Source organism: Balaenoptera acutorostrata, chromosome 1, assembly GCF_949987535.1.
Source record: "Balaenoptera acutorostrata chromosome 1, mBalAcu1.1, whole genome shotgun sequence".
NCBI lineage: Eukaryota > Metazoa > Chordata > Mammalia > Artiodactyla > Balaenopteridae > Balaenoptera > Balaenoptera acutorostrata.
In genome coordinates, this window is record NC_080064.1 from 4846200 (window position 1) to 4873873 (window position 27674).

Here is a 27674-nt window from a genome sequence, read left to right on the forward strand (position 1 = left end):
GCTGAGTACCTCCCAGGGTTTAAGGAGGAAAACTCCACTTTAGACCCAGAACCCCTCCAACCATCTTCCCTTTTACTCCTTGCCCACTAGGGAGCTCAGACATAAAGACAGTTACGTATTCTAGTGTGGAAACTGCCAGCCAGGTCATGAGCCACCTCAGATCTGGCAAGGCGACCGAGGTAAGTCATGGCCTCCTGATGCCCCCTTCCCGGCCCGGCACTAGCCGCTTCCTCGGGTTCCACGGGCTTGCAGATGTGAGGAATGTTCTGCGCTCCACGGCCTCTTCCGGGAGGGACGCTGCTCTATTTGAAGGGTTCAGCCCCTCCCGCCAGGTCCAAGAGACAGGGATCTCATCACCTTTTAGCACCACACCTTCAGGAGGAGGGGGGAGCAAGGTATCGGGCACAGTGCCCAGGGGTGGAGTCAGGAGGTCGAAGCAGCTTTTGGGCAGGTGAGCCATGGCCTCAGCCACCCACGTTTCTCCCACTTCCGGGGCTTGGCCTCCTCTTTCCACTACCTCATGCCTTGTAACGACTGAGACAAGAAAGGGCCTCAAAGGGTCTGCCCCCAAAACCATTAGCACGAGCCCTGGACGCTCCGAACTCTGCCCCTTTCCCTGCTAGCACAGGGGCGGCCCCGTTAGTTAAGGAACATTAAGTATGCTCCTCAGTACGACTTTGCTCCTCTTGCCCCACGTGCTTGGCCTCAGCCCAAAGGTTCCAAGGCCCGGCAGCAGCAGGATAGAGGCAATGACACCAAATATATAGGAAATATTTTTATTTCAAAAAGTTAGTGTACTGAAGGCATCCTAAAACCTTGAACAGGATCCTGGACATGTAAGCCTACCGAACGGACAAATAAATACACAAATCTGCCCCACGCTCTGGGGCTGGCACTGGATGTCGGACGCTGGAGGTAGACTGTCCTAGTCCAGAAGAGTCTCTGAGGTCATATAAATATAGAATACTTTATAGCAGTAGGTCAGCATTAAATACAAGTCACTGAACTTTCATAACTTGTCTCATAGGCTGAAAAAGTTGTGTACATCTGATGTGTAGAGACAGTCCCTCCCCGGCTGGCCCAGCCCATCAGTGCACAGACCTGTGTGAGTGATGGGAACCCGTGCCTACAAGGAGCGGGCAGGGCAGGGAGGAGACGTTTCTCAAGGGTCATCCCCAATCCCGGACCCCCAGTAGGAGACTGCTGTTGCCCAGGCTGCTGCGTCGCCTTCCCATCTTTGGTCTTTTAAACCAAAGACAGGGTCTGTGGGGTGGGGACCTGGGTAGCTCTAGAGTGAACATCACTGGCTCCCTGCCCTCCCAAACCATCATCTGAGCGGCTGCCAGAGAGTGGGGTGGTCGGTCACACAGTGAAGTACCAAAAATGCAGGAAAGACCAGACAAAGCCCCGGGCCCAGGCACCGGCCTTCAGTGCTGACCAGAACTGCCGCGGCGGGTGACAAAGGCTGGTTTATATGAGAACAACGTGAGTGTCTGCAGCCCCCCGGTCCCAGCAAAAGCCGGCCCCCCACTGCCTGCCCTGCCTTCTGGGGCTGCCAGGGCCCTTTACAAGAGCCAGCCCCAGGAAAGGCACCAGGAGGGAGTCTCTCCCGTGAGATCGAGCTCCCCCGACCCCTGCCCATGACCTGCCACAGAAGTTATCACCACACCTCTCTGCGTGGCATGTCACACCCACTGGGCAGGGCACAGTCTGGCACCGAGCTTGGTGACTGGCATATAATTGGGGCTCCATCAGTCCCGTGCAGCCCTGCCTTGTTGTCCCCCCGCCACAGACAGGAGACAAGCCATCACGCCTGGGCAGCATCTGCCTGCGGGAAACCCGAGTCGGCCACCCCATGGAGCCCGACGCCTCTGCGTGGGCTCAGCTCGCCAGGCAGGCACCTGGGCTAGAACAAAGGTCTCAGTTACCCCTGGGAAGTGAAGTGAGGGCTGTGGGGAGGGAGCAACTAGGGCTGCGACCACCCTGGGGGAGGGGCAGGCGAGCCCCAACTCACTGAGGGAGGAGACTCAGACGGGGGGTGGGGGGGTGATCTGGGGGAGGGTCCCCAAGGGAGCAGAGGGCCGAGCATCCACCCTGGCCAGGCCTGAGGCAGGAAGTGCCAACCCCGCATCCCCTGCCTTCCCACTGTGCCTGCCACACGGGGGGCTCGGAGTGGCCAGCTGAGCCACAGCGCGAGGCGAATGGAGGGGCTGGCTGTGAGCTGTGGGCGCCCCAGCAGGGGCTCCAGAGCAAGACGGCTGACCTGACAGCGGTGGCCCCCCACCAGGGCCCCTCGAGGGACGCAGGAGGGAAGGCAGGGTCCCACCCGACAGCCCCAAAGCTTCTGGCCAACAAAAGGGTTTTCAGTGCCACTTGTGAAGCGATGGTGAGAAAACTTTTTTCTCTTGGTAAGAACACACTGATGAACATTTACCTAACAAGGAAAACGTAACCGCCCTCCCCTCTGGAAGGGAAGGAGGACAAATTCAAGCAAAGGCTACTTTGGAAACCGTGAGGACAAGACCACCAATCCACCGTTCACACTCCTCAGAGAAAACCAAGGACGTGACACCAGCTACGGGGGTTCCCAGGAGCTCCTCCTGCCACCCTCCTGGAGAAGCCTGAGCTTCTGAGGAGCTTAAGGCATCCTCCCACCCCGCAGAAAGCTTCGGCAATGGGACGGGGAGAGGTTAAAAATCAAACAAACCGGACCCTGTTTCTAGCTGCCCCCCCCCTCCTAAGGAAGGGCCAACTGTGTTTGAAACCCTGTGGCCACCTGCTGGGGCTGCCCCGCCCCGGGCTTCCTTGAGAAGCAACGCGAGCCTCCGCTCACAGGCCGCAAGGGCAAGGGCGCCTGCAGCTGTCCGCCTGGCTGGGCTTCAGCGACGAAGTCCCAGGGCCTCCCAGCGAGGAGCTATGACCTTGCACTTTCGTCCTCTGCCAAACTGGCCTGGGACGAAGGGCCCGGAGGCCCCCAAGCCAGGTGGGGCTACACCGACTGGTGGGTGTGTGGACAGGGACCTCCAGCACCTACGTCGGCCCAGGTCCACTGGGGACAGAAAACACTCAGCAGGTTCCTCTGGGCCCCCTTCAGGGCCACACGCCAGTCCATTCCCACTGCCCTGTGCCCCCAGGTCCGAGTTCACCTCCAGGAGGCCCACCCACGAGGGGTGTTTTGGTGCGAGACCCCAGCAGGGGCGAGGAGCTGGGCAGGCAGACCCCCTGCATTTGGGGAGCTGGCTCGCCGGGTGTCCAGCACTGGCCATGGAGGGTGGGACCCCACTGCAGCCATCGTCTGCCTGATTCTCGATGCTCCGGGACAGCAGGGCCTGCAGGGAGGCCACTCTCACACTCTCCCGGAAGGACCCCCGCCCCTCCACTCATACCCAGAAGTGGCCCTCCTCTCCCAAGGGGGGAGCAAGTCGGCACAGGTGGTGGCTGCAGGAGGGGCACGTGCCTTCATTGGTGAGGTGGGCCTGCAGCGGGGGTGACTTACTGGAACCAGAGACGTGGTGGCGGAGGCAGCTCTTCCTGGACCAAGGGAGCGGCATTCACAACCGGCCTTGGCCCCAGCAGCTGTGACTCAGGCTCTAAACGCACGGAAACTCTCCAGCTGTCAGATCCTGAGGCTCGCTCGCTCGGCAGCCCCTGAGCCCACGCTCCAGCCAACCTGTCCCGGTGCACGAAGGATGGGGGTGCTACCCCCTGAGGTGCTGGGTTACCTGCACCAAGGCCCTCCCCGGGCCGGGCCGGGGCTAGTGCAGCTCCGCGGGGTCCTGCGGCGGCCGGGGCCGGCCCACACCCATGTCACCGCTGCCACTGTCCAGCTCAAAGCCACGCCCCAAGGGCGTCTGGGGCATGAACTGGCGGAAGATGCTGACGCTGCCGTGCCAGAAGGTGGGCTCTGGGAGCCGTCCCACCACGCTCCACGCCCGGGTCTCTGGGTCGTAGGCCTCCACCACGTCGGAGAGTTCAAAGGTATTGTCGTAGCCCCCAGAGACGTAGAGCTTCCCTCCAAGGACGGCCAGGCTGCCCCCTACATGCACCTGTGGGCCAAGGGGGGCGGTGAGTGGAGGCTGGCAGCCAGGGCAGGGGCGAGCCCCAGAGCCCCCCTCCATGGGGAAGGTGCCTGGGGCCCTTGGGAGGGGCAGCCCCTTGGCACTTCCTACACCCCAACTAGGACACAGGGGCTCCATGCCCAGGGGTCACATGCCACAGCGGGTCCCTATGGTGGTCAAGGGGCCACTCTCCCCGTGAGCAGCATCAGCCCTGCAAAGCAGGCGTGACTGTTCTCCCCATCTCCACCCCCCCCAATTATTTATTTATTTTTGGCTGCGTTGGGTCTTTGTTGCTACACACGGGCTTTCTCTAGTTGTGGCGAGTGGGGGCTACTCTTCGTTGCGGTGCGTGGGCTTCTCATTGCGGTGGCTTCTCTCGTTGTGGAGCACGGGCTCTAGATGTGCGGGCTTCAGTAGTTGTGGCACGCAGGCTCAATAGTTGTGGCTCGTGGGCTCTAGAACGCAGGCTCAGTAGTTGTGGCGCATGGGCTTAGCTGCTCCACGGCATGTGGGATCTTCCCGGACCAGGGATCGAACCCGTTTCCCCTGCCAGTGCAGGTGGATTCTTAACCACTGCGCCACCAGCGAAGCCCTGTTCTCCCCATCTTACAGATGGGAAAACTGAGCCTCACATAGCCGACAGCAGCAAAGCTGGGACTTGATCCAAAGTACGGGCTCTGAACCATGAGGCTGGACTATCCCATCTTTCCCAAGATTGCTATAATGAGTACGTGTAGCTCATTATGGGGAAAACCAAAGTTATATTTCCTAACTGTAAAGATGTTATTTATTAAAAAAAAATTTTTTTTTTTTTGGCTGTGCTGCGTGGTTTTGTGGGATCTTAGTCCTCTGACTAGGAATTGAACCTGGGCCCTCGGCAGTGAAAGTGATGAGTCCTAACCACTGGACTGCCAGGGAATTCCCCTAAAGATGTTAAATAAGCTGTAGAGGTATCAGGAGAGCAGGTTTGGAAATTTTTTTTTTTTTTTTGGCCACGCTGCACAGCTTGCTTGCAGGATCTTAGTTCCCCGACCAGGGATCAAACCCGTGCCCCCTGCGGTGGACGTGCTAACCACTGGACCGCCAGCGAACTCCCAGGTTTGGAAATTTTCAGGAAGACAGAAAATAAAGATATAGGCAGGTGCAGATGTGTATCTGGGACTAAGGAGATTGCTCGTGTAGCCAAAAGCCACCCAGCCTTCCTGGCTCTATCACACTGTCAAACTCAGCACCCTCTTCTCAATAAGCCAAGAGAGGTGAGACCCCATTAGGCAGCAAAAGTGTCAGTACACAGCAGGTGCTCAATAAGTGTACTCCCAAGGTCAATCCCCAAAGACCTCCTTGTCTGACCCCACCCCTGTTGCCCCCTTGTTCACTCTTCTCCAGCCACACCAGGCTGAGGGCTTGTTCCATGAACACACCAGGCATGCCCTGCCCCAGGGCCTTTGCACTTGCTGTCCCTCTGTGGAACACTTCCCCAGCGTGCTCTCTGGCTCATGGCAGGTACTCAACGAACACTGGTCCGAATGGATGAACTCACTAAGCTGTGTGACCCTAGCATCTTATTTAAGGTCTCTGTTTCAGTGACCCTCGAGTACAAGTTGAGGACAACGCCAGCCCTCTGTTCAGGGAGGTAACACTGGGAAAGGGCCCAACACAGGGCCCTGCCCACCAGGACTGCATCCCAAACTTATGCTGACACTTTGGTTGGAAACCAGGACCAGCTTGTGCTCCCAATGCTGGCGTGTCTGCAAACTTACCTGATTCATTGATGGGATCTTATCCCATTCGTTCTTGGTGGGGTTATATACGTCCACCTCGGCAGAGTCGTCCCTGGGGAGTGGAGGGGGGAAGGAGGAGGAAGAATGGGTCAGAGGGACTAGGCAGCACCTGAGTGTGAAGGGCTGGAGAGAAGGCTCCTCCGGGCCCATCTCCTTTGGGGACCTCTGTGATGCTATTTGGCAGCCCACAGGCCAGTGGGACCCTATCCCTGGTTCACAGGGGCTGATTTCAGGCCCCCACACCTATCTGGCCTGGGCTCTGAGGCCGGAACCCAGCCATGCTCCACAAACCCAAAGATCATGCTCTCGGGATCTCGGGATCACGCTTCCCCGCAGCCCAGCACCAACACAGCTGCCCCTCCCCTTCGCTGTGGTCACCCAGCCTGGCCTCAGATCTTGAACTGATAGTGGCCCTTCCCACCAGTCTCAACTCACCGTTCCTCAGCTCACTTGTGCCACCTCTCAGGACAGCCTTCCATGGCTGACCAGTCTAGGCCAGGCCTCCCGGCCCACTGCACAGCCCCCATGCCCTGGACCACTGCTCGGCCACTGCCCTCCCACCGCCGTCAGTCCCTCGATCCCACCCCATTCACTGCTGCATCCTAAGTGCCCGGCAGGGTGACCAGAGTCCCAGGAATAAGGACACCAGCACTGCCCTCCCCTTTGGGCTCAGGCTCCTTCAATCCTGTTTGACAGGCTCCTGATCCCTGCAATACAAGGCTCAAAGGCACAGCCTTGAAACACAAAGACACTACCCCCCAAATAGGAGTACTGACGGTAACGATGGTCACAGGTCAGGGATCAGCAGAAAGGCCAGAGAGTAAACATTTCAGGGCTTGCCAAGCAGACAGTCTCTGCAGCAGGTCCCCAGCGCTGCAGCTGAGAGCAAACGCAGCCACAGTCGTATAAACAAAGGCGCTGGCTGCATTCCCATAAAGCCTTATTTATGGACACAAATTTGAATTTCACATAACTTTTCACACGTCACGAAGTATTACTCTCACTTCGATTTTTTCCTCCACCCACTTCAGAATGTAAAAACCACCCTTAGTCTGTGGCGTGTAAGATGATGATAATTAATGTGGGAACCCGCTGGGCTGCCCCCTGACCCCTGCAGAGACACAGGAGCTGCAGCCAGGAGGTGCCAGGCCGGACAAGGCTCTCGGCTTCTGCCTCTGCGGGCGCTGGGACAGCCCAGCCCCGGAGCCATGTTAAGTGGGGACTGAGGAGAGCACTGCTGGGGGCGGGTGCAGGCGCCGCCGGTCACTGCTCACAGCCCAGGGCAGCAGCAGCCCACAGGCTGAGGCCTCCACGCAGCGTGGACCCTTCCTGTGGACCGGAGCTACCCTGACAGGTGGCATTCTGGGCAGTGTGACGCGGCTGAGGCACCGAAGTGCGTGGACAGGGCGCAGGAACGCTCAAGCGCCAAGACCCCGGCCCCTGGCCTCGCCCACACTCTCAGGTGAGGCCAGGCCCCCACTACTCAACAGGCTGCCCTCCTAGACCGCTCACCCTCTCGGCCGGATTGGTGGTGGCAGTGCGCAGTGAGCAGAGTTGAGCCCACCTCCCGGGGCCCCCATGGCTCAGGCGACCCTGTACAAAGGCTAACAGGGGCCCTGGGGGGCATCCTAATGCTCACACGTGGGGCAGTTTAGCAGCTGACCAGTGACTCCGACCAGGAGCAGGAAGGCACAGGGCGTTCCCTCCAAAGACCGGTCCTTGGGCACCTCTTGTTCTAGGACCACGGCGGAGGGGGTGGGGGAGGAGGGGAGGGCGTTCTCTAAGTCGCGCAGCCTGGAACGGCCACGAGGGGCTGAGGCCAAGGTTCTGGCACCCTCATGAGTTGTATTTATAGCCATCTCCACCCCCCTCTTTGAAGACATGACTTGGGGGAGGGAGAGCTGGGTGAAGCATCAGATGACGTTTTATAACAGCACCAGGAGCTTGCTGGGATTCTGGGGCTTTCTCAGAGCAGATCTTCACTTCCTAGGATACGGGGAGGCTTGGCCCCTTGGCCACCTGCGTGACAAGCAACACCACCTCAGCTCCAAATGTGTTCTCCCCGAAAGCCTGGGAAGGCGCCTCGAGTCTGGGGGAGGGGCAGCTCAGACAGTGAGAGGGGCGTGGGCCGAGAAGCACAGTGTCCCCGTCCTCAGAGGCTCCCAATTCAAAGTCGCAGGTGGAAAGGGGACAGAGGGGATGGCCGTTCACACCTTACCCTTCCCTCCTGGTCCCGTAGCTTTAGGCCGGCTCTAGGCCAGGGAGGGGAGCGGCAGGTACACACACCTACAAGCAGGTATGTACGTGCACATGTACGCAGAAGCTGTGAGCAGTGGCTGGGAGCTCCTAGTTCCTTGGATGCCTACTGGCCCATCAGGAGAGGGCACTTCGCTGTGACAAGTCATCAAGACTCACAGATGCATGGTGACCCATCGGCTGCCCAGCTCCGCCGCATGCTGCCGAGGCCATAGCCTGGCCCAGGGAGGCTGTGATGTGGTGACAGCACACGGGACCTGGGCTGGATGTCCTTGGTTCTAACCCTGTGCCACCACTTAAAGCCTGTGGTTGTGAGCAAGTCCCTTACCCCTCTAAGTCTCTGGTTTGCCACCTGTGAAATGGGGATGACAGTGGTGCCCATCTCAGCAGACAGTCATGGGGATCAGCTGTGAAAATGCCCATGAAACAGGCAACCAGAGCTTGGTCCATTGGGGACCCCAACAGGCTAACTACTGTCATCGTTCCCACAGGCAGCTCTGGGCCTGCTCAGTACCAGGCTCCTCCCTGGTCCTGGGTGGCTGCGGGATCTCTGGAGAACAGCATTCTTTCAGCAAGACTCACCAGCCCTCCCTGTGCCAGGCCAGGCAGGAAGGGATAGACAGAACCTGCGGAAACGCACTGAACACACAAGTGCTGCTTTCCGTGGAGGGGGCAGGGCTGATCCCTCCACCTGGCACCAGCCCGCTGGTGAGCAAAGGGTCCCTCTGTCAAGGCCACCCCACCCCAAAGACTCAAGTGTCCAGAAAGCTCTCCTCTAGTCTTTTTAAGATTCAAAGTCCCTCTCAGGTAGGACAGGTGGTTCCTTTTAGTAAAAGCCATGTGAGACCAACAAGGGCTTTTAGTGGGACCCACCAGGCGAAGTCCAGCCAAAGAGACACAATTGATTTAGCTTCTATGAATCTCAAAAAGTTCTCTGCGAGGACCTAGCTCCATCCCACTTGGGATCCTCAGAGGCCACAGAAACCATTCTCAAGAATGGGAGCAGCACAAAGGCTCCAGGTCAGAAAGACCCAGCCCCAGAGCCCAGTGTGGCCTCAGTTTCCTCATCTGTGAAATGGGGAGAACAGTGAAGATGAGCTTAGCACAGGACCTGGTAAAAAAAAATCACGCAGTGGTCTTGGCCCCTGGGGACTCACCTGATGAAGTACATGAGTCCATTCAGAGTCACTGTCTTGGGGGCAAAGGACCAGGGCGGGAGCTGGCCACAGTCCACCAGCGACCATAGGTCCATGTCTGGGTTGTAGCACTGCATCACCATGGTCTCCTTGCCGGCCAGGGAGCCGATGGCGTAGAGCCGGCCTCGGCAGGCCGTGGTGGAACAATTGTCCATGGGGTAGGTCATGGGCTGCAGGGCCTCCCAGGAGTCGGTGGTGTGGTCGTAGCGCTCCGTGCTGTCTGCGGCCACCACGTACAGCAGCCCGTCCAGCACGGAGGAGCTGTGGTACTCCCGGGCCTTCAGCATGGGCGCCACCTCCGTCCACTCGTTCACGCTTGAGTTGTACCTCCACACGCAGTCGTAGAGCCGGGAGCCATCGGATCCGCCTGCCGGGGCGGACAACGTGCAGATGGTCAGCCCACACCGACTCAGGGTGATTCACCCACCCGTGACTCCCTGAATTTCTGAGAGGGGGAAAGATAACCCTCTCATCTTGGGGGAGGGATAACCCTCACCTGGCTCCACGTAAACACACATCCTCTCTCACCAAGGCTGGACCAGGGGCTCCGGCAATGCACAGGCTGACCGCTGCCCAGGAGGATGGCCATAAAAACGCCACCAAATCTGCGGGCCAAGCTAAGGCCCAGGGGCCGCAATCCTAAGTAAACAGCAATCTCAGTCTGGACCCCCCCGCACAAGCGGTCAAACACCTCAGCTGGACCGGGGCATCAGGTCTTAGACTCCCCAAAGCATGTGGGTGGGGTGCCCAGGGACTCGTTCACCAAATTCTAGGCTTCCTGGGCAGCCCCTAACCAAGGCTGTGCCAGGATGAGTTGAGAGGAAATCTACAGCACCCTGCAAGCAAGAAACCTAACACAGAAAGTGATGCTACGGGGACTTCCCTGGCGGTCCTGTGGTTGAGACTCTGCACTTCCACTGCAGGGGGGCGCAGGTTCAATCCCTGGTTGGGAACTAAGATCCTGCATGGTGAGGCCAAGAAAAAAAAGAAAGTGATGCTACGAGTGGACTTCTGGGGTTGTATTTCTTGATTTATACGCAAGTTACTGACATGTTTTGTTTGGAAAAACTCATCCAGCTGTACAAATATGATGTATACTTTTCCATCTATATTTCAAAAAAAAGGCTTAAAACCAACCAACCAAACAAAGCCCAGTGGTACTGGCTATAGCCACAAATTAAACCAGGTTCACCTAAGACATTAGAATTCCCACAGTATGAAGGGACCCCAAGAAGCCTGGGGGTTGCGTTCCTCTATTGCCCCAAGGCTGGGGCCACAGGGCAGACCAGAGCCGGCCTGACATTCTATCCGGCTCACAGCCCTGAGCTTTCAGAGGGAGAAGGCAGGGTCCTTGTAAAGTCCTCTCTGCCTGCCTTCTTCCTTCCAAAGGAGAATCGTGTCAAAGGCAGCTGAAGTCGCTTTCTCATCCCCCCAACCCCGTGAAATTCCCTAGAGGCAGCTGTAGGGACCGACTCAGCCACCTGTCTAAACCCAAAGGATTAGCTGCTCAGCTGAGACATTTATGGAAGGGTGTGCAAAGTCGGGGCGAGTCTGACCAGTTCTGGGAGTTCACTGGCCACACTTCTGTGGTGGGAGGGTGGGGATGGTGGTCCCCAAACAACACAGGGCCAACCTCAGGTTGGAAAGGGACTGATTCTGGCAGATTCCTGCAGAGGCTGGACCTGGAACTGCAGGCCAAGGAAGCTGTGGCCACAGAGCCGAGCCTGTCCTTAGGCCGGGATGCGTCCCACTTGTCAGCTCAGAGCCGGCTTTCTCCGGACCGCGCCAGGCTGGACACAGCGCTGTGACGGCACCGCTGGGGCCTCCCTGCCTGATCCAGCCCTCTGCAGGCCCCAAGTGCAGGCCTGGTCGGTTCTTTCCTTATATAGCCGTCACACAGACCGCCCCTCCTCACCCCACTCAAGGAGGTAGGCTCATGTTTGAACTGGGATTTATCTTTAACGAAAAATGTGGGAGATGCCCAGGACTAGGGCGGGCTGGGACACGCCCAGCATGACTCGGCAGTGTTTTGGGGTTTGGGCCAAGTAACTGGAAGAAAACCTCTTAGCATGTGACTCTGTTTACAGTCGCCGGGCAGGGAGCAGCCTAAACACCACGTGACCCACAGCGCAGGGCCTAGGTGCAAGCCCTGTCACTGGTGACCAAGTGTGTTGCTCAGCCATGAGGGAGAAATCCCCCGGGGGGGCGGGGAATGGATGTATCACAGGGCGTCAGTCCCTGGCCCGTCCCCAGATTCCTTAGGGAGAAAAAGAAAGCCCTCATCGTGCAGGGTGACTGCCCCAGTATCTTGCAACGAAATGCGGCCACCACCCGGGCAAGGAGGAGGCTGCCCAGGCAGGCCCTGCGTGCTGGGAAGAGACCCACAAACTGCTACTTGTGCCACTCACACAAGGGGTTCTTCTTCTAGATCTTAAGTATCAACCCTAGAAGCGTACGTGCGTGCCAGCCTGGGGGAGGAGGAGGGGGAAGGGAAGTGGCCACTTGCACCCAGGTGCGGTCCCGGGATTCTCCAGGTATTGTGGGTTCTCCTGCAGGTGGATGTATTCCCCCAGGGGGGCGGGGGTCCAGGCGGCCCAGGGTCCTCCTGACCAGCCCCCAGCCCACTCACCCGTCACGTAGATGTCGTTGCCCAGCGCCACGATGCTGTAGCCCCCGCCCAGGTGGTCGGGGAACTCGGCCAAGTAGCGCCACTGGCCCGTCTGCGGATTGTAGCAGTCGACGGTGACCAGCTCGTCGCAGTCCTGGTCGCAGCCGCCCACCAGCACGAGGATCTCCGCGAGGCCGGTGGAGGGGCGCGGGCGCATCCGGGGGCAGGGCCCGCGGTCGTGGCGGTCGTAGCGCGCCGCCTGGAAGTCGCGTGCCTCGCGCAGCAGCCGCAGGCAGGGCGGGCAGCGGGCCACCAGCGGCTCGGCCTCGACGTGCGCCAGCAGGTAGAAGCGGCGCACGAAAGGCAGGCGCACGGCCTCGAGCAGCTGCGGCCAGTGCGCGGCGCGCCGCGGCGGGTCGGCGCGCACCCAGCGCAGCGCCAGCTGGTAGGCGGCCTCCTCCTTGGGCACGCACAGCCCGTCGTCGCGCAGGTAGCGCAGCAGCCGCGCCAGGGGCAGCCGCTCCAGCTGCTCGGCGCCCAGCTCGCCCACGTGGCGCAGGATGAAGCGCTGCGCCGCGCTCGCCAGCCCCACGCAGCTGAAGGCCTCGGCGAAGTCCTGCATGTCCAGGCAGTTGGTCAGGTCGAGCTGCTGCTGCAGGAAGGCGCCGCACGCCTCCTTCACGGCCGGGAACTGCAGCAGGTCGGCGGCGCGCAGCAGCGGCTCGGCGTTGTCGCCGCTCACCGCCACGCGGCCCGTGTAGCTGAAGTCGAGCAGCAGCTGCAGCATGTCGGGCGGCACGCCGTGCAGGCGCACCCGCTCGGCGCGGCTCTCGCGCAGCTGCCCCGCGAACATGGCGCGGAAGTAGGGGCTGGCGGCCGCCAGCACGGCGCGGTGCGCCGGGAAGTCGCGCCCTCCCGCTGCCTCCAGGGTCACGTCCAGGAACTTGCGCTCGGCGCGGAGCTGGCTCAGGCCGCGCAGCAGGCTCAGCGCGTGCGCAGGGTCCGAGAAAGGCAGCACGGCTAGGGGCGCCGGCCGCTCCATGGCGCCTTGGCTGGGGGCGCGGGGCCGCTGCGCGTACGCTGCTCAGAAAACACGCCGCCAGTGCCAGCGGGAAAGACACGACGAGCTGCTTGCCGCGGCTATAAATAGGGCCGGGCGCCTCGGCCTCCGGGGTGGCGGGGGCCGGTAGGGGGTGGGGCATTACCGGCACCACCCACTTAACCCCTCCGGGCCCGGCGCCGCCGCCCTCCCTGCCGCCCGGCTGAGCGCGCTGACTCGCGTCCCCTCGCGTGCTCTCGCCCCCGCGCTCCAGGCTGAGTCACCGCCGCCCGCGCCTGTTCCCTCTCTCCGCCCTTCCGGGGCTTCCTGCGGCCTCCCGCCGACGCCCGAGCCGGGGACACCGGGTGACAAGGGTCCTCTCCGAGGGGCGGCCCTGCCGTGCGCTGGGATCGGGGGCCTCCAGGGCCTGCTCACCACCCACTCGGGCCCGGCTGCTGAACAAAACCCGGTGGTGGCGGAGGAAGCCACCCTTTTCGCGCCAGACTTCCCAACTGCTCCCGGGCGACTCGGTACAATGGCTTTTTTTTTTTTTTTTTTTTTGAATTCCACTAGTTCCAAGGGTTGCTAGTTAACCCTATCCCCGGACAGGTTTCAAACGACAGAATTTTTTTTTTTTTTTTTTACAATTCAGGAACAGAGCGGGAACAAGTATAAGTTTTTTAGGTGACGTTTTTTTCTTGGCGCATCCGTAAGGGACACGGGGCCAGATGCCAGGAATCTGCTCCACTGTGTTTCTGCAGGAGTTTCAAACTTGACTAACGCGGTCGTTAACTTTTGTCAGCACAGAAGGCGCAGTTTTAGTTTCCGAGTCATAGAGACTCTTTCAGGCTCCTGAGCTACCCTCTGAAGGGGTCATCCTGGCCTCCTCGCCCTTCCTGTCCTGGAAATGGAAGTGGGAAAGGCAGAAATCAGGGTTGGAAAAATCCATGAGAATTCGTAAGAATATACTATTAAGCTGAACAAAAAGCTGAAGCACCAGAAAATAATTCCAGGGAAAAAATAGTTTTTCCTATTCCATGAGAGGGGCACTAGGTACCTGGGGGTCAGGGCCCTCAGCTCAAGGTCAGACAGGAGACTGCTTTAAAAACCAGGGGATGTGGCTCTTCAGAGATGTCACAGTCACGTGTGGGGTGACCGTGAAGAAAGAAATCTTCCTTACTTTGGTTCCAATAGATACAATGCCAGGACTGTGTTTTCACTGAAACCATATGAAAAAGTTCCCTCACTTGGAAGCCATTTTTTTCTTTAGTTTAATGTATGCTTTGCTCAGTTTTAGAAAAGACCCTTAAATGTATTGTTTGTAATGATAAAAATGAAGTTATATCTAACTCTCTAAAAAAAAAAAAAGAAAAGGAAAGACCTTTATTCCACTTCTTGTGTTGCAGAGGAAACCTGAGTTTCTGTTATTGGATAGCACCCCCCATGCCCCGTGGGCTTGGCAAAGACATTCCAGACAGCAGCCTCATTCCGCCCGCCCACGTGTGTCCCAGGGCAGGCCAGGCACACCAGGAGTTGCTGTCATTTCTTGGTTCCAGCTCAGTCGGCACAGCCTTTGGAGAAGACATCTTGGTTTTCTTCCATCTCTGAGATGCAAACTGTAGGCTTTCTCTTCTACTTGTGAATCTCTCATCATCTTGCCGTGAAAAGGTATCTAGTCTAAATGTCAGCATGGGAAGCACAGGCCTAAGTCAGAAAACATTCAGGTACCCAGGCGGGCTGCCTGTTGCCCATAGATGGACTGTTCACACAGCTATTAACGGCAGCAGCAGCATTCCTGGGCCCAGGAGCCCGGCCAATAAGCTTACTTGCTCAGGCTTTGTGACAAGAAAGTCTAAGTAGCCAGGAAGTGGGATGTTTGTAGGGAAAAGTACTACAGTCCCTCTGGGTCAGAACTCATCCACCTGGTATAAATCAAGTCTTTTAAATCAATAATGTTTCTGTAGTTAAGAACCGAGTCCAGTTTTATGTATTCCTAACAACAGGGGGTTATTTAACTCATGTTTCAGCCTTACTCTGAAGAATAGTGATGCAATATTCATTGAAATGGAAAGATGTTCATGTTATAATGTCCAGCAAACAATCTGATTACCCATAGTATGACCCCATTTGTTAATTAATTTATTTATTTTTATTTTGGCCACGCGGTGCACGCAGGATCTTAGCACGCGGGATCTTAGTTTCCTGACCAGGGATCGAACCCGTGCCCCATTTGTTGTATGTGTTCGTATGCCTACCAAAAAACTGTGAAGGTAACATTTTCTCTAGGTGGCTAGGTTTGTTTTGCTGTTTTTGCGTGCCTGCATTTTCTGTCTTTCTGTACTAAACATATATAACCTGTGTATTAAAGAAATATTAAAAGTTCAAAATAAAATTAGAAGTTCAGTTCTTGAGGAAAAAAGTATATTATTAATAGCCCAGACCTAACAGGAGATTATTTGAAGCCATGTGTATATATCTAAGTCAATAAAGGAATGTGGTTAGAAAAGAAAGGAACAGATTTAGACTTATCAGCTGTGTTTGGAATTTTGAATAACCTGCTAACCCAAGCATGCTATTAAGTTCCCTTTTTTTTTTCTTGCTCATTAATCTCATGCATTCAAAATGAGAATGTGAGAAATTCATTCACTGCAGTATGACAATGTGATGGATACAGTCAGCAAACTGTGTTAACTAAGGGGATTTAAACTTCTCAAATATCATCCAACACCCTGGCATGGTGGAAACACCATTGTTTGGTGAGGAAGGTGTTAACTCTAGCCAAAAAGCAATAGTTTGTGAGAAAATGGATTTAAAGACTAAACTTCAGCCACGAGAGTTTTAGAAGTGTATCTCTTCTAAAATCATGAAAATGGTCTTTGTCTAAGTAACTTTATGATAATGTAATACAATGTGAATTAACAAATAATGGTACTGTTTCATTAAAAAAATGAAAACTACTTAATTTTGGTATTTGAATTCTGATTTTAGGCAGACAGGACAAGAGGTAACTGAGATAATTTTAAAAGCTGCTGTTACATCCTTTTTCCTTTCTTTGAGAGCATATAGGAACACATACCATAGCATTTATAGAGTCAAAAAGAGATTGCATCTTTTTCATATTACACACTGATATTTTCTGATTCTGGGCTGCCTAAGGTGTGGTTTGTGATGCGCTTACTACATATAAACTTCTTCCTTTAAGGAATGTTACAGAGTTCTCTATTAAGTGCATTATTATATATAAATGATATACTGCAAGTAAAAACATTTAGTTTGGTGCATAGGGTTAGCTATTAATCTTTATATTTTACCTGTATAAACCATAACACGAGAAATTCATTTGACTCTTCTATGCACAGGTAATTTTCCTCACTATATGAAACGTTGACAATACCTAGTTTAGAAATTTATTAATGACTTAAAGTTATTCACACATATTCTTTTTTTGGTTATTTTTTATTAAAAAAATTTTTTATTCACACATATGTATATTCATACAGCAGTCAAGGTACTAAAAGTTGAAAACAATACAGTTTTGAGGAATTTTCACTTATTTTCCTCTCCTGGAAATGGGAGTGAGAAAGGCAGAAAACTGAAGATAGGAAAAATCCATAAGAATATCCTATTAAGCCGAGCAAAAAGCTGAAGCACCAAAAAATAATTCCAGGAAAAATAAACCTTTGGTTATGTTTATAACTACACTCAAGCACAGAGAGTTAAAACAAAGGCAGAAAGCATTCCTGAATTTTCCCCAAGTGACTGCAGTGTAGCTAGTGAGATTTAGGAAGGTGAAGCTATATCTGGTAACCCAATTAAAAGAACTACATTCTCAAGCTACTTACTGGGAAACCATTCTTAGTATTTTGAAACTTGTCATAACCTGTGCTAATGTTGGCTTTTTTTCTTCCTCTTTCCTGAGTAACTATAATCATCTGACAGTTAGCATTCAGCAGCAGGTGTTTGTCTTTTTTTTTTTTTTTTTTTTTAAAGCAGAAAACAAGGATCTGGCTACTGTGGCTAATGCTCTTGCATTGATCTTGGAATTCTAGATTTGCCCCCTGGAGGCCAGGAGTAGTACAGTATACGTGAGAAATAAACTAAACATGTTGAAGAAACCTAAGCCTGTCATACGAGAAAACTAGCTTTATTATCCCCACAGCTACATATTATGCTATTGAATTTGGGTCAATTATTGGTGTTACAGTCCTTTCTCAGGCTAGGGAAGGGATGATAGATATTAACATCTAAACCAAAGGGCTAAATTCTAAGGGAAATCAAAGGAAGGAGAGACAAAGGTCTTCCTCTGAAGTTTTCTATTTCACCTGAGTGGCAGGCAGGGAGACAAGCAGAGTACACCGGATGTACTGGTCGCCTCTGTGTACTAAGAACTTATTAAAGAAATAACTATTGGATACCTATTCTGAGCAAGAGTTATCACTGTCACATGACAGAATCCAAGTTTGGGATTTTCTTAGTGTGACTGAGTGGTCCAATATAGGTCCCTGAATTCTAGGCTCTTTTGTCATCAAGCCCATTATGACTATGAACAAGTTCTTTATTTCAGTTTCTTAATTGGGTGGGTGGGTGGGGGAATTTAATGTTTACTACGTGCAAAATTATACCATAGGGAATAATGATCAGTTTTTAAAAAATTTCTTTATTCATTTGGACTTCACCTCCAATAATTATTCTTTTTTTTTGGGTATTTACACCTTTAAACTACCAATAGGATAATGTCCTTCTTGGCCCTTTCATATTCAGGCAAAACAAGTTGCCCTGGGTGACCCTGGGCAGCACTGGCTAACCTCAGGACATTTGCTCTGGCCCCGCCGATCAGATAACATTCCAAATCTGGCTAAAGCATCAATGTGACAAGTCTGCAAGAAGATGTTAATGATGTTTCCACAGGCTAAATCCAATGTCTGTTTTTAGCTTACTAGCTTTGTAAAGCACCTCAATTTGCTGTCACCTCTGGGGAGCCCTACAATCTTTGAAGATCTTGCTAAAATAATATTTTAAAAAGTGGCAACAATCATAAAAGTAAACTACTACTTATTGAGGCAAGTTACACATTTTATAGCTAAGGTAATTGAGGCTTAGAGAAGTATTTCTAAGATAAGTCAGTCTCTTAACCACTAAGTGTTTCCATCAGAATTATCTTAACCACCGAAACAGCAAGAGCCAACCAATGTAGCACTCACTACCTCGGAAAGAATCTCATCTTTTAGGGGTTCTTCCGATCATCGCTCTGATGTAGTATATGCAGATGAGTCACTTTTCTGATTTGAATTTAAAATTTTATGACACTCCTCTTTAACAGTTTCTTTGTCTTCGAAGCTACCAAATATGTGATTGAATCATTTGCATTTCGTATACAGAATTTTTTTCCCTTTCAAATGGTTATTAAAAATAATTTAAGTACATGAGGCCTCCTCACGGTAAGTTTATCAGAGCAGTTAATTTTCAACTAAGTGTTCGGAGTCAATCAACGTTCAACATATAAAGTTGTAAAATACTCTGCGGCGCAGCATGTAAACACTGCCAACTCTTCAAATTAAATATCAGTAAACAAAGTCAATGTCAACACCAAATATCTCTATCAGGTTTTCGCCTCACCCACTGTTGTAATCCTGTGAGGAATATATTCAGGAAATAATTCAAGGCAAAGTGAGAAAACAGGAGTGGTCTCAAGGTCAGGCGAAGAGGGGAAAAAAAAGCGTATTTAAAGCAAACATCTCAAACACCAGCAACACTGGTGTAGTTTTTAAAAATGCGGTGGTAACCCGACACCTCGCAGTGTTTCCTACTGAGGAGAATAGGGCGGTCCCACCCCGCTTGGTCTCGGTCCGCCGTCCCGGACCCCCAGGGCAAGGAGGAGCCGGCCAGAAAAGCCACAGCCGCGAAAACAAGTTCGCTCCGCCCGGTCCAGGGCGCGGGGATTCAGCCGTGGGACGGCTGCGACGTCAGCGCTACAGCCTGGGCCGTGGGGACCCCAGCCCCACAAAGGGGCACAGACCCCAAATCCCAAAGGCGAAAGAGGAGGGACCAGCCGCCGCCGCCCATCGCTACCAAGGCCGTCAGCCCCTCCCCCATCCGCCGGGGCGACCCCTGACCTCCCCGCCCCCGCGGAGACCGAGGCGCTACCGCTCGCGCCGCCCCTCCCCCACCGCCGAGCCGGCCCGAGCCCCCGCACCTCCCCCGCTCCGGAGGGCTCAGGTCCCGGAGCCACCGCCTCCGTAGACCGGGCACCCGCCGCGGAGCTCTCTGGGGGTTGGAGTCCTCGAGGGGACCTTTGTGCGCCTCAGCCGCGGAACGGTGACTACGACTCCCACAATGCCCCGCGCCCGCTCCAGCGCCACGCCCCTTCACCGTCGGCTACACGTCGCCCCCAGACTACATTTCCCGACAGCCCTCGCGGCTCTCCCGCCCTCCCTCCGGAGACTCGAGCCGAACTGGGCGTCAGGTCGGGGAGCCGGTCGGGTTCCCGCTCGCCGCCGCCGCCGCCCCCCCCGCAGCGACTCTCCCGCCTCTCCAGTCGCGCTGGTCGCGGGAGCTGCATCGACAACTCTGCTCGGCTGTGGAGCCGCCGGCCTGAGAGTACAGTGTCCGGGACGCGACACACCGAGCCCCTCATCATCTCCAGTCAGGGCGACCCCTCCCGGGTCCGCCCTCGCCCTACGCGGCCGCCGGAGCCCCCGGCCCCGAGCGGCCCCGCGGCCCAGCGCCCGCAGCTCGGCCCCTGCACTCCCGCTGTCGCCGCCCCCCACCCTGAACATGGATTCCGACTCCTGCGCCGCCGCTTTCCACCCGGAGGTGAGTGAGAGCTGCTCCCCGATAGCCCCTAACCGCCCCCACCCCGATCCTGCGCTCCCGGAGCCGGACCCCCGCCGGCCGAGCGCCGCCCTCCCCTCCCCCAGCTATCCTTCGTCGCCCCCCGGCGGCCCAACCCCGCCCCCCACTCGGGCCCGCTCCCGGTCTTCCCCGCCCGCCCTCTTCTCGGTGTCCCTTCCGCGGGTGTCCGCGTTCTCCCGGCGCCGCTTCCCTCAGGTTGCCGCGACCACCCCTCCCCGGCCTTGCGTAGCCCGGGGACCTGTCTGCGCCCCCGGCCCCTCCCCGCCGGCCTGGCTTACCCTTTCCCCGCCCCCGGGGACTCTGTCCGAGCCGCCTCCGCCCCGCGCTTCCGCTTATCGGAGGAATCCCCCACCCCCTCCCGGAGGGGCTCGCGGCCCCCTCGGACGGGGACTCCGTTCCGCGCGCCCCCGCCTTCTCCCCTAATCCCCCGGGCCCGGTGGCCCGCGCCCCGCCCCCTAACTCCCGCTCGGCCCCCGCCCCCTCCGGCTGGGGTGGGGGAGGCCCGTCCTTCGGGGTCCCCACCCCCGCGGGGGCCCGAGCCTTGCTCCCACCCCGCGTGCGCTCGAGTTCCCCTCCGGGGCCCCCTCCCCCGAGCTCGACTCGCCCCGCCCCGGCTCCCCCTCCTTCCGGGGATCGGCCCTCGGTTCTCCCGGCCGACCCCCGCCCCGCCGCGGTCCCCTCCCCCTCCCCTCTCTGAGGCCCGCCGAGTCCGGGGTGCGGGTCTGGCCGCGGGCGGGTGGGGGAGGGGAGGAGGCGCTGATCGGGCTCGTCCGCCGCGCTGCCGCCTCGGGGGCTCGCGGGGCCTGCCAGTACCGGAGCCCGAATCGTGCCCGGCTACTCGCGCCCCCTCCCCCGCGGGATGGGCCCCGCACCTTCCGGGGCCGAGTGTCGGCGGGGGGCGGTTTCCGCGGGAGGGCGGGGAGGGGGCCGCACCGCCATCTGCTTTTCCTACAGGCGGCGGAGCCAGGGCGGCGGGCGCGGTAGTGGCGGCGCGGCTTCCCCGCCCCGGGCCCGAGGCCCCCGCCGCCTTCCACTCTGCGTCCGTCCCGGCTGCTGACCCACTTCTGCATGTTCCCCGCCGAAATAAAACTTCTCCCCGAGAGTTTGAGGGCCGCGGCCCTCCCACCCGGCCGGAGGGAGGGCGGTCAGTTCTTCCCGGGGAGGGGGCAGGCTCTCCCCCGCGCAGGAAGGGCTGGGCACCGCGCGGACTCCGGCGCTCCGCTGACCTGCGCGGGCCTCGGGGTCCGGGCGACCGAGGGGTGGGGTCAGAGGTGGTTTGCTAGTACCGAGTTGAGAAAATCAAAAGAAGTGTAGCCCTTGGAAGGAGACCTGCGGGCAGCAGGCCTGGGCCGCGCAGTTTTCCGGGCGCGCTGGGCTGGGACGGGCCCGGGAGCCCACCGCCTCATTTCCTACCCCCCTTTCACTCTACCGTGGAGCTGGCCCTTAGGCTCTGGAGGTGTTAGCCGAGCTCCTAAGGATCGGCTTGGGGTGGGTGATGAAATGCTTGCAGAAAATCTGAGTGCGCTAGTTGAATGAACCGAAGTGAAACACAGTTGCTTTGCTTAGGAGCAAATAAGAGCTTTTTCTCCTGGAGCTCCTCTCTTCCTCTGGAGGAAATCTGTTCTTGTCGAGGGCGTTTCTTGCTTGAATGGGGATGGGACACACAAGCCAAAACTTCTAGTATTTCATCTTTAGCGTGCAAATGGTAGTAGCAGGATTGTTTCTGGTTTATTCTCTGAGTTGGGGAATATTTGGGTTCCTGGCCCCCGGATGTTGGAGCAATGGAGGGACCAGCCGGGGAAGTGTCTCCTCTGGAGGAGAGAGCTGGGTAGGAGGAGAGGGTCCTCACGCAGCCCTGGCTGGGGAGGGGTCAGGTGAGATTCAGGTCCAGGGTCCCAAGTCTGAGGTCTGAATGTTAAGGAGTAGTTGACTTTTGAAGTCACTTAAAAGACTTTAGTTACAGCTGCAGCAGGAACTTATTTTCAAAGTGGAAAATTTGTGGCAAAAAAGGCTCTTGATAGGCCTGTAGAAACTAACAGATAGTGTCAAAAAAAAAGCCACATGAGTGCTAAGAAATAGACTTTTGTGCAAGCTTTTATCTCCTAGCCAGTTTCCCAGTATTCTTGGCATAACATCATAATACCCTCTCTTTCAACTTCTGAAAACAGTATTCTTACTTGACCCAAACTTCCATTATCTTGTTCTAGAGTGTCTGTAAATCTAGAGTGTGTTTGTGAGTGGCAGCTCATAAAAGCCCCAGCTTGCCTAGTTTTGTTTCTGCGACCCCACCTGTACGTGTCTGCTTTCAAACGCCCTCTCTTTCCTCGCTTGTTAACAGGAGTACTCCCCCAGTTCCAAGAGGCGCAGGACCGTGGAGGATTTCAACAAGTTCTGCACCTTTGTCTTGGCCTATGCAGGCTACATCCCTTATCCGAAGGAGGTAATTTTCAGCACTTTTGACTTCTTGCCAGCAGCAAAACCAGAGTGACAAGGTGGTGGCTCTGGAAGGGGTTCCCTGGGACGACTTGAGTCAATAGTCGGGCAGAAATCTATCTTACAAAGTTGGACCAGCCTGGGAAGTGGTGCAGGCTTGTCTCGAAATAGTTTGATAAACTTTCAAAGTTTGCTTACAAATAATGTATTTGATGTCTGCCCGTTCTTAGTGGCCAATACTTATCAGGGGCTTACTATGGCCAGGTGCTCGTTTTTGGCCGTTGTAATGATACGTGGTAGGAGCTATTATTTATGTCCATTTTATTTTATTTGTTGTTTGTTTATTTTGGCTGCACTGCGCTGTGTGGCTTGCGGGATCATAGTTCCCCCGACCCGGGATCGAACCTGGGCCCCGGCAATGAAAGTGCCAAGTCCTAACCACTGGACTGCCAGGGAATAACCTATTTATCTCCATTTTAAAGATGAGGACACTGGGGCACAGAGAGGGAACTCCTTATCCTGGGTCACAGGCTAATCGGTGGTGGAGCCTGGGGTTCAAGCTGATCAGATGGTCAGGCGCAGTCCACCCTGCCCTGCCTGGCGGGTGGCCTCCCGGTTGCTGTGCACACCACATTGCAGAATCTTCAGGGACTCGTGGCCAAAATCCCATGTAAATGAAGACATTTTTCTTTTCTTGCTGAGAAATGGGCAGAACTGTGGACCAGCGCTGCCATGGTGCTCAAACTTCAGGGGCTTCGTTCATGTTATGTAAGGCTAAAGAGAAAGGAATCCAGTGTTTCTAGGAGGCCAAACCCAGCACTGGCTTATTGTTTCTGTCACCAGCTAGGTGGATAATGCTTGCATCGTGCCACGTAGAACGTTGCCACTATTTGCAAATAAAAGTGCTTGACTGATCTGAAGGAACCATAGAGTTGAACTCACTGCTTTGGGGCAGTAATTACCTACTTTGATTTTGCAATATTTTGAGACGTCAGAAAATCCTCACAGTTATTTTACATTCACTTAATTAAAAAAGTACATCCTTTGGGAGGACAAATTGAGGGGAGATTGTACAATCAGGAAAGATAAGAGTGTGAGGGCGTCTTCAGCACTCTTTTCACAGATATGTATTGAGTATTAACTAAGTTCCTGACTCGGGCAGGGGGAAGGTTTAGCAAGGGCTGGAGGGTCCCCCTTGTGGGTTCATGTTCTAGCTGGAAGGTCACACTAAAGAACTAATGGGGCTTCCCTGGTGGCGCAGTGGTTGAGAATCTGCCTGCTAATGCAGGGGACACGGGTTCGAGCCCTGGTCTGGGAAGATCCCACATGCCGCGGAGCGGCTGGGCCCGTGAGCCACAATTGCTGAGCCTGCGCGTCTGGAGCCTGTGCCCCGCGACGGGAGGGGCCGCGATAGAGAAAGGCCCGCGCACCGCGATGAAGAGTGGTCCCCGCACCGCGATGAAGAGTGGCCCCCGCTTGCCGCAACTGGAGAAAGCCCTCGCACGAACCGAAGACCCAACACAGCCAAAAATAAATAAATAAATAAGAAAATCCTTTTAAAAAAAAAAAAAAAAAAAAAAAAGAACTAATGACACTGTTCCTAAAGAATAATGCTGGTGAGAGCTGGGAAGCTCCAGTGCATTTCCCACGTTTGCAGGCCTGACCTGGCTGGGGGCCCTGGGGAGCTCTGCTCTGGGCCAGCTCTTGGTGCTGGGGGCTGGTTGGGATAATCGGAACCCGCCACCTTTGTCTCTGTCCTTTCAGGAACTCCCTTTGAGGAGCAGCCCCAGCCCTGCCAATAGCACCGCTGGTACCATTGACAGCGATGGCTGGGATGCTGGTTTCAGCGACATCTCGTCCACCGTGCCCTTGCCAGTCTCTGACCGCTGCTTTGGCCACCTGCAGCCCACCCTCCTGCAGCGAGCCAAGCCCAGTAATTTCCTGCTGGACAGAAAGAAGACTGACAAGCTGAAGAAGAAGAAGAAGAGGAAGCGAAGGGACAGTGACGTGCCCGGGAAGGAGGGCTACATGGGGGGCTTGCTGCAGCTGGAAGCCGCTGACCCATATGCAGAGACCCCCACGAGCCCTACCCTGCAGGATATCCCCCAGGCCCCTGGCGACCCCTGCTCGGGCTGGGACTCTGACACTCCTTCCAGTGGATCTTGTGCCACGGTGTCACCGGATCAGGTCAAAGAGATAAAAACTGAAGGCAAACGGACTATCGTCCGGCAGGGCAAGCAGGTGGTATTCCGGGACGAGGACAGCACCGGCAACGATGAGGACATCATGGTGGATTCAGGTGAGTGGCCCCTGAAGGACGGCGTGCCACGGGTGGGTGGTCAGACGAGGGGATGGTAAGAGGGGTCTCAGCGCGGTCCCTTCCTTGGAGTGTGACAGTGGAGCGTGCCCTACCACCTTCAGGGGAGAAGGTGCAAGATAGTGGATGCCGAGATGTTTAGGAAGGGGTGATCACAGCTGAGGACAGCTGAGATTCCAGAACAGACCTCGAAATGTAAAAATAACGCAGCTCGTAAGTAAACACCTCGCAGGTAATTCCTGGTGCCACACGTTTCAGTGCCCTTTTTGTGCATTTCCTGCATTTTCAGAGAGGGAAGTATCGCCCTTAAGTGAAGCTTGAAATCTGTTTCACCGCAGCTCAGCTGCTCTGTCCTGTTGGAGAGCGGCTTTCCTGATGGAGAGGGGTTGTGAGAAGTTTTCTCCCTCCTCTTACGTGGTTCTCTCCTTTCAGACGACGACTCCTGGGACCTCGTCACCTGCTTCTGCATGAAGCCATTTGCTGGCCGCCCCATGATAGAGTGTAATGAGTGCCACACCTGGATTCACCTGTCCTGTGCGAAAATCCGCAAGTCCAACGTTCCGGAAGTGTTTGTCTGCCAAAAGTGCCGGGACTCCAAGTTTGACATCCGCCGTTCCAACCGGTCCCGAATGGGCTCCCGGAAGCTGTTTCTGGACTGACTCCTGGAGAGCGAGGAGACTGTGGGCGAGGAATCGGAAGGGACGATGGGCCTGCTGGCCCTGGTCTTAGTTGAGCACAGAACTCTCAGCTCTGGTGCGGGCAGACCCCTGCCATTCAGGTGCCTAAGCGAAAGGACCAGCTGTCCAAGGTATAAACTGTACATAGCCAGTGACTGAATAAAATCCTCGTGGGCCAAAGCTGCTGCTAGAGCTGTGTTCTCTGTAGTGGAGGTGGGCTGCACACCCAAGCGCAGTGGGTTTGGTCCAGCTGGAGATGAGGGTACGTGGTAGTTGTGAATTCTTACTCTCATTGTTAACAAACTCCCGCCGACTGGAACAAGTGCTAGCTGTTACTCCTGCTTCCGCTGTGTTGGCGAGCGGAGATGTTCAGTTTTTCCGGCCTGTTTATGAACAGCCATACATGTAAGCTTCTTCTCGAGTGTAAGTCTTTTGCCATAGGTGTCTGTACAGCAACCATCAAAGCTGCCCCTCCCTTAGTGGTCCGCCCTCTCCCCTGCCTTGGGGGCTGCCCGCTGGAGTCCTCTGGTCTCACCCTGAGAGGAGCCTGGGGGTGGGCTAGCTAGTGACCCCCAGGTTTCCTTCTGTTTGTTAAAAGGGACAGTATGCAGCTGCTTCTCTGTGGAAAGGGGGGTCGGTTCGGGGGGTGGTCAAGGTGGCCCGTGTTCATAACTCAGTTTCCTGTTTTGCACGATGTAAAAAAAACCTGTCTTTTTGCACGAAATAGCCAAAAGTATTGGTATACTTCTGCCTGGGTTCCCCTTCTCTCCAGTTGGCTTCTGAGGGCCTTGGGGGTGCCCAGCAAGCTGTTTTCAAGCGAGGGGGCACTCGGATTCTCTCCTTGTCTCTCTCCCTCACTTTTTTCTAGTAGCAGCATTAAAGGTTAGGCAGTCACTGGGGAACCGTGTTCCTCTACATAGTGGGGTAAGGGAAAATGGGGAGGAAGGCCTCTCCGATGGGTTATTCTTAGTGTGCCCCTCATACAGGCTGGCCTGCTGGTTCCATGGGGCAAGGTTAGGACTTCTGAAGCCTTTTTTTTGGTTTGAAGTGGTGAGTGAGTGATATGGTAACATCGGTCTCCAGGAATGTACCACTGAACTGTGCAGAGTTCCTTAGATCTAAACTAGGACCCTGGACTGGGGAGACCCCTGTGCAGGCCAGCTCTGGAGAAGCCTGGGAGTTTGGAGCCCCTGCAGGCCTTTGCTTGAGGGCAGTGTGGCCCGGGACACTGGTGGTTCTGGGGCTCGAGGGAGAGGGAGGGCTTCAGCTTTCTCTGAAATTGACATTGCTCTTTAGCAGTTCAAATACTCGTTCTCAGAAATGTTTTTTTTGTAAATCGATGGGTATGTTTTCATGAACATTGTTTCTTATAAAGCGTGAAAAGGGAAGGATGCCCAAGTCAGTCATATTTATTTACATCTAGATGGACTCTCAAAAAAAGGAAGTAGAAAAAAAAAAAAAAAAAAAGATGGACCCTCAGCCTCTCTGCTGGGGGCTTCTCCACATGGTCCGCTTGTGCAGGGCCACCAGGTGAACTTGGTCCACATTCTCTCACTGAAGCACCAGGGGGGGTTGAACTGTAACTGGCTAATCAGAGCCTATATTTTGTCCTAGTATCTTTCATGGTTGACCAGCCAACTGCCTTTTTGTTGTATTTTTAATTCTGTTGCTTCTATTAACACAAAAATAGAGAGAGAGAGTTTCTGAAACCCATTTTATTGTGAAGATCCCCAAGGGAGAAGTTCTGCTGTAGAGAAAAATAGTAAGAAGCTGGCTTAGAAACAACCTTCTCCTCAGACAACTGTCTGGCTCTGACTAGGGCAAACGTCCAGGAAAAGCTGGAGAGGAATTTGCCAAAGATCTGCCCCATGACATTGCCTGTCCCGTGTCTTCACCATGAGAGTAGCCAAAGTTTCAAAGTGTTTCTCTCTTTAAAGAAAAAAACAAAACTCTGCAAAGTTTTTTAAAGTGTGTTTAAGAATAGGTGTGATTTTAGAGTGGAACTGCCAACCCTGGCAATTGCCATATTGCTCTTAGAAGAGTCAATTCCTGGTGACGCCTCTGGAAGGCATTTGATATTCATCTCCATTTGTTTCCTTCATTTCCTTTTTGTTCTTTTGACAGGTTTACCCCTGTGGCTGGTGTCTAAGAAGTCAAGACACCTTGGTTTTTCTGTTAGATTGAGCTGGGCAGCTGCAATCAGCTTTATGCAAATTAGATACGGCCCATCTAGGGGCTCCTGGTTGGAGGCTAATGGAGTAGGGGGAGGGAAAGTTGTCACCCCAAAAGTAGGCCCCTCCCGTTGACTTTGGCCAGGCCAGACACTTAACATCGTTTACATGGTTCTGCGTAATTATAAAGCTTATGTGTATAAAGCGAAGCTGTTTCTGTGAAACTGTATATTTTGTAAATAAATATATTGCTACTTTGAGGTTCATGTCTAGCTTCAGGTGTTTC

At 55.0% G+C, this 27674-nt stretch overlaps 2 protein-coding genes and 1 long non-coding RNA gene across 4 annotated transcripts; 2 read left to right on the forward strand and 1 right to left on the reverse strand.

The window, feature by feature from the left end:
* Window positions 1–762: 762 nt before the first annotated feature.
* Window positions 763–13038, reverse strand: KLHL21 (kelch like family member 21). 2 transcript variants are annotated; one of them, XM_007166288.2, is made up of 4 exons: window positions 11921–13035; window positions 9253–9658; window positions 5819–5891; window positions 763–4046 (listed from the first exon to the last, which is right to left on the reverse strand). In XM_007166288.2, exons 1-4 carry the CDS (start codon window positions 12939–12941, stop codon window positions 3756–3758), a joined length of 1791 nt encoding a protein of 596 aa, XP_007166350.2. In that variant the 5' UTR covers window positions 12942–13035; the 3' UTR covers window positions 763–3755. The 2 variants fall into 2 exon arrangements, with proteins under 2 accessions (XP_007166350.2, XP_057400426.1); XM_057544443.1 differs by lacking the exon at window positions 5819–5891 and having other exon boundaries at window positions 3904–4046; window positions 11921–13038.
* A 233-nt stretch (window positions 13039–13271) lies between these two features.
* LOC130707730 (uncharacterized) lies at window positions 13272–15895 on the forward strand. The gene is made up of 2 exons (XR_009007751.1): window positions 13272–13468; window positions 14345–15895. It is a non-coding gene; the product is annotated as an uncharacterized LOC130707730 (long non-coding RNA).
* Window positions 15896–19358: 3463 nt separating this feature from the next.
* Window positions 19359–27654, forward strand: PHF13 (PHD finger protein 13). Its single transcript, XM_057544455.1, has 4 exons — window positions 19359–19751; window positions 22129–22230; window positions 23988–24522; window positions 24973–27654. Exons 1-4 carry the CDS (start codon window positions 19713–19715, stop codon window positions 25197–25199), a joined length of 903 nt encoding a protein of 300 aa, XP_057400438.1. The 5' UTR covers window positions 19359–19712; the 3' UTR covers window positions 25200–27654.
* The last annotated feature ends 20 nt before the right edge of the window (window positions 27655–27674 follow it).